The 5184-nt window shown below is 36.9% G+C and overlaps 1 protein-coding gene across 2 annotated transcripts in view; it reads left to right on the plus strand.

Moving 5' to 3' along the window:
* CDS1 (CDP-diacylglycerol synthase 1) overlaps window positions 1-3405 on the plus strand; it is a 50646-nt gene extending 47241 nt beyond the window's left edge. Inside the window, exons 8-9 of one of the 2 annotated variants that reach the window (XM_019652154.1) lie at window positions 1146-1233; window positions 3158-3402. In XM_019652154.1, coding sequence (XP_019507699.1) covers window positions 1146-1233; window positions 3158-3265 — 196 coding nt within the window. In that variant the 3' untranslated portion in view covers window positions 3266-3402. Of the gene's footprint in view, window positions 1-1145; window positions 1234-3157 lie in introns of both variants that reach the window. The other variant, XM_019652155.1, reaches the window with a different exon arrangement.
* The last annotated feature ends 1779 nt before the right edge of the window (window positions 3406-5184 follow it).

Below are 5184 nucleotides of genomic sequence, written 5' to 3' on the forward strand. Positions count from 1 at the left end.
TTCATTGACTGTTCCATGAACTCTTGCTTTCTTATTCAGGCCGCCTATGTGTTATCCAAATACCAGTACTTCGTCTGCCCAGTGGAATACCGAAGTGATATAAACTCCTTCGTTACAGAATGCGAACCCTCAGAACTGTTCCAGCTTCAGAGTTACTCGCTTCCTCCCTTTCTAAAGGCAGTGTTGAGATGGGTAAGATAAAGATGGTGGTGGATCCTCCACACTAAAGATTAAGTTTCGTTTAAAAGTAGGATTAAGATTTTTACAAGAAATTGACTTCTGTACAATTTTCAATTCTCTGATACAGAAGTTGGTTTCATTGTCTGCTTAGCATCAATAATGTATTCTCTCCTTGTGTAATTTCCCTTTCTTGAACGTAAAATGAATATTATCATAAACCAGTTGTGTATTAGGAGTTTACTTGCTTATGGTTTGAATACTGATGGTCATTTATCTTGTATTTGTTTTGAAAACATTTTTAAATGTTCCTTAGATTTCTACAAATTGGATGAGTTTTCACATGTAACTGGCATGAATTGATTCAATTTAAAAATTAAAATTGACCAGCTCAAAGAGTCCCTGATTTTTAGGACTCTTTAGCACAGAAAGCTAGCTGCTGCTTCTAAAAACAGTTTCTCTTCCAAAAGCACACAGCTTCCATTTAAAGGCAACCTTGAGGCCTCACAAGAAAGGATTTTGACATGCTGTCCAGTTAGAACCCTGCTGATCTATGCCAGCAAGACTGGTGGGTGGTTACTTAAAATGGGTAATCAAATAATTGTGTGTGTGTNAAAAATTCATTATACTATAACTTGTTCCTCATAAAACTGAAATTTCAAAGTCCACAGCTATAGAAATTAATTATTTAATATTAAAATTAAATTGACTATTTAATATCTTTCTTGGCAATATTCTCCTAGTATGTTAGTTTATTTATAAATTTTGCTCTGCTTAATTGCTAAATGGGCAACTTCAGTTGATATTTAACGTTTCTAATAATGTCTTGGCAAGTGTTTTGTTCTGGACTAGGCTGCAGTGTAATTCAAAGAGTTATATTGGTTCATTATGAGTCATAACCTGTGTAAATATTTGTCACTTAATCATATGAACTTTATATTCTGCTGACTTTTTTTTTTTTTTTTAAGGTTCCTTGTCCCAATATCAAGTGTTATCTGCAATGACATAGCTGCTTACCTTTTTGGGTTTTTTTTTGGGAGAACTCCATTAATTAAGGTAAGGGGAAAATATCAAGCAAGCCACTACCATAACCTTAAGGATTAGCCACTGGAGAAAATTTGCAGCAATTTGGTGCTCTTGCACATTTTTTATTTTCCTTGGCTGCACTTAGCAGCCAGAAGGTAGGGGCAGTGAGCCGTATTTCCCAATGATGCCATCTGGGTTCATCACATATACTGTAGGCTCCTCAATAATGACCTGACTCCATTAGTTATCCTTCTTTCATGAGGGCTCATTTCATCTTGCTGCTGTTTCTCTTCCCTTGGCTATTGTGTGGTTTGTTATTCCTCTCCCCAACAGCATTATACACAAGCCTTTTCTTCAGCTCTCCCTTCAGCTGTCTCATCTACCCCCCTCTTATGAAACTGTTTGAAAGTGTACATTGCACCATCGTCACAATCTTCATATCATTTGTAAGACTTTTACACCCAAACTTATTTCAAAAAAAAAAAAAGAAAGAATTGAGTCCCTGCAATAAAATACTGATAATGCAAGTAATATGGAAAAGTTAAGGGAAAGGAAAATACACATGAGCAGACCGTGTCATTTTTGCCTTAGATTAGGTCAGTTGAGGCAAAGAAGGAAATCAATTAGGTTATAACTTCTCAAGAAACAAACCAGTTCTTTACGGAACAACAGACCTTGTCCTCCGAAAAACCTTCCATAAATTCTTTCCCACATAGGCTTCCAGCACATAGCATCAGGCTGAGCTGTAAGGATACAAGCCAGCTATATATTTTTTAAAAGTTTCTAGAACTGCTTGAGCACAAGAGCAAGTAATTAAGTATTCAAGGTTGCTATGCCAGCTGAGAAGCTTTTGGCTTAGGAAGCCTTCAGAGAGAAGAAGAAGACTCCCTGTCTGATTGTGAATATAGATTTCTAGTGAATTTATCAGGCTGGGTTAGTTGTATAATATATTCAGGTGTAATTAAGCACGTTCATTTCTAAATCAATATGCTATGGATCCATTTAATTTGATAAGCTATCTTTAAAATAATCAGCAGGCACTTTTGTACTGGAGTCAGCTCCCACTTCATGGCAATAACACTGAATTACCTGTCCTAAGAGAGGGTGTGTATCAGTCCCTCCACTATGGCAGAATTGTCAGCTCTGTCAAGGAACCATTTCTGCCACCAACCCTCGTGACTTTGAGCTCTAGGAACATCACAACAAGAGGTCTATAAAGAGTTCATGTAGCTTAGCTATCACTTGTTTCTATCTACAGAATCTTCCCTCAGTTATTTATTTGGCTTCTGTCCCAATGTTTCGCCAAAAGGATCATCACAGGAGCCATCAGTGATCTGATGACCAACTCCCCACACCCCAGTCCTTATGCTATAGGCCCCTCAGGCCGTGAGCGCAGCCCACCTCTAAATATTCCTCCTGCCGCTGCATCACCAAAGTTCCAGACACATTCCTCCAGATTCCCCTGCCTGAATGTCCCATTGACCGAGAAACATTAGCTCTGACCTGCAACAAACAGTATCTATTCTTAGAAGCACGACATTCTCCTTTCTTCATGGAGACAGATATAGATTGTGACCAAAGGGAGAAGGATAGGCGAATACTTGTAGAGCAAATACAGGAGCTGCGGCTGTGGACCATTTTAGAAAGAGGTCTGTTGTTTGTATGGCCTTTTGGGAATATACGGATATCTGGTGTGCTGCAGTGTCCATGTTCTGTTATGCTCATTCTATTTTTGCTATATGTCAACTGTTTGACGGCCTAATACTACTAGAGAGATTTGCACAAATAAATCAGGATCGTAGAATGAAGGGAAAAGGGTTGCAAAGCCATTCCAGTACGAAAAAAAGGAAGCAGAGATGTACAGGGTATTGTGGGCATTCACTGAATAGAGTTTGCATGTGTATTGTGTTTTTGAGTGCAATAACTCTTTTCAATTTTATTTGGCCTTTTCTAGCTGTCTCCTAAAAAGACTTGGGAAGGATTCATTGGCGGTTTCTTTTCCACAGTCGTATTTGGATTCATTGTGAGTTTTACTAGGATTTTTATTTTACTTACATTTTGAAAAGTGGTAGCAAGTTTATCCATCTATCCTAAACCTAAAATAACAACACCACAAAATGCTAATAATGTATGTATTGAAAACCACTAAACAGAATCTATTCTGCACCTCAGTACCTCTCACCCTGGCCTCATATCAGAACCCTCCAGGGAGCTCACACAGTATCTATGTCCCAGCCCTATCCCAGGTCAGTGAACTCCCCCAGTTGATTCTAATGTACAACTAGGCCTTGAGACCCACTGCTGGGCTGTTAGGTTTTGGCAGCTTCTAACAGCTGTTCTGCCTTGTGGGGGACACAGGTGCTGGGACAGGTGGTGGCTTTGAGTAAAAGCAGGGAATGCAAATAATGTTGAAGAGCTCTGCCTCCTTAACACATGCTGCCACTTGGCTTAGCAGGTGCTCACTGCTGGGAGTGCAACTTGCAGGAAAAGTATGTTAAATTATTATGCTAAGTGAAATAAGTCAGACAGAAAAAGTCGAGAACCGTATGACTTCACTGATATAAGAGAATCGTATGACTTCACTGATATAAAACTGGGGATATAAAACTGAAATCAACAAAGGAACAAGACAAACAAATAAAGAAACAAAAACTCATAGACACAGACAGTAGTTTAGTGGTTACCAGAGGGTAAGCGGGGAGTGGGTGGTGGATGAGGGTAAAGGGGATCAAATACATGGTGATGGGAGGAGAACTGACTCTGGGTGGTGAACACACAATGTGATATATAGATGATGTATTATAGAATTGTACACCTGAAATCTATGTAACTTTACTAACCATTGTCATCCCAATAAGTTTTAATTAAAAAAATAAATAAATAATGATGTTCACTTTTAGCCATGACTAATGGATCATGTGAATATTTTAAGAATTAGTTTGCAGTTATGCAATTTAGGTTTTAAGAAGTACCTTATGAGAATCAATAATGGTACAGTAAAATAGCTGTATATAAGATAAATATACAACAAAATTATGTTAGGAAGTTTAATTTTTTAAGAGCCCAGTCCTTGACAGCTCTAGTATATATTCCATAGTCAAATAATGGAGTAACTAGTAACAACGTGGAGCTTTGCGAGGGAGCAAATATACAAATAAATGAAAATGTACCAGGTTCCTGGGTGGGAAAACCATCATAAATCCTCTGTTTAATTTACAAGTTTAGTTTCATTCTCAATGAAAATTCCAGTAGAATTTGATAAAATTAATGCAGTGTTTATGTTGTAGAATATTGATAATAATTGATAAATAAAATAATAAAAAGGGATCTAGTCCTGTCCAATGCTTGTACTAACAAAGCAGGAATAATGAGAACATTATCAAGTTAAATAATACTACAAGAATTTGGTATTAGTAAAGACTAATTTAGAACTACTATAAGAAAAGCCATATCATTGGAAGAAAATAAAGAGCTACCCTATAAGAATGTAATGCATGGCAAAATAATGAGGGAAATTATATATTTTTTAATAAATGATTTTGAGGAAACTGATTGTTTAGAAGCAAAATCAGTTTATATTCATTCCTAGTGTTACATTTATTTGCACTTCTGTTAACCATTTTTAAGCAATATAATGGAGTGAATGGCTGTAAAAGCAAAGAGAATAAACTGTTGTCTAAGAATAGTGGTGTTTCTCACCTATACTTAAAAAAAAATAATTTTAGATCACTGGTTATTTAATTAATGAAATTAATATAAACTTTATTTAATGAATTTCAGTCCTGTACTCTTCTATACCTTATGATTGTTAGTGCCTGCTAATATTAATTATGTGTTTATTTGTTTGTTTGTTTTTAAAGATTTTATTGGGGAATTGGGGGAAGGGAACAGTGCTGGGGAATCGGGGGAAGGGGAACAGACAAGTTGCTGTCCTTTTGTTCTTCAGTCTAGTTGTGGAGGACGTTGCTTCACTGGCCCAAG

This window comes from Hipposideros armiger, unplaced genomic scaffold, assembly GCF_001890085.2.
Source record: "Hipposideros armiger isolate ML-2016 unplaced genomic scaffold, ASM189008v1 scaffold_175, whole genome shotgun sequence".
Classification (NCBI taxonomy): domain Eukaryota; kingdom Metazoa; phylum Chordata; class Mammalia; order Chiroptera; family Hipposideridae; genus Hipposideros; species Hipposideros armiger.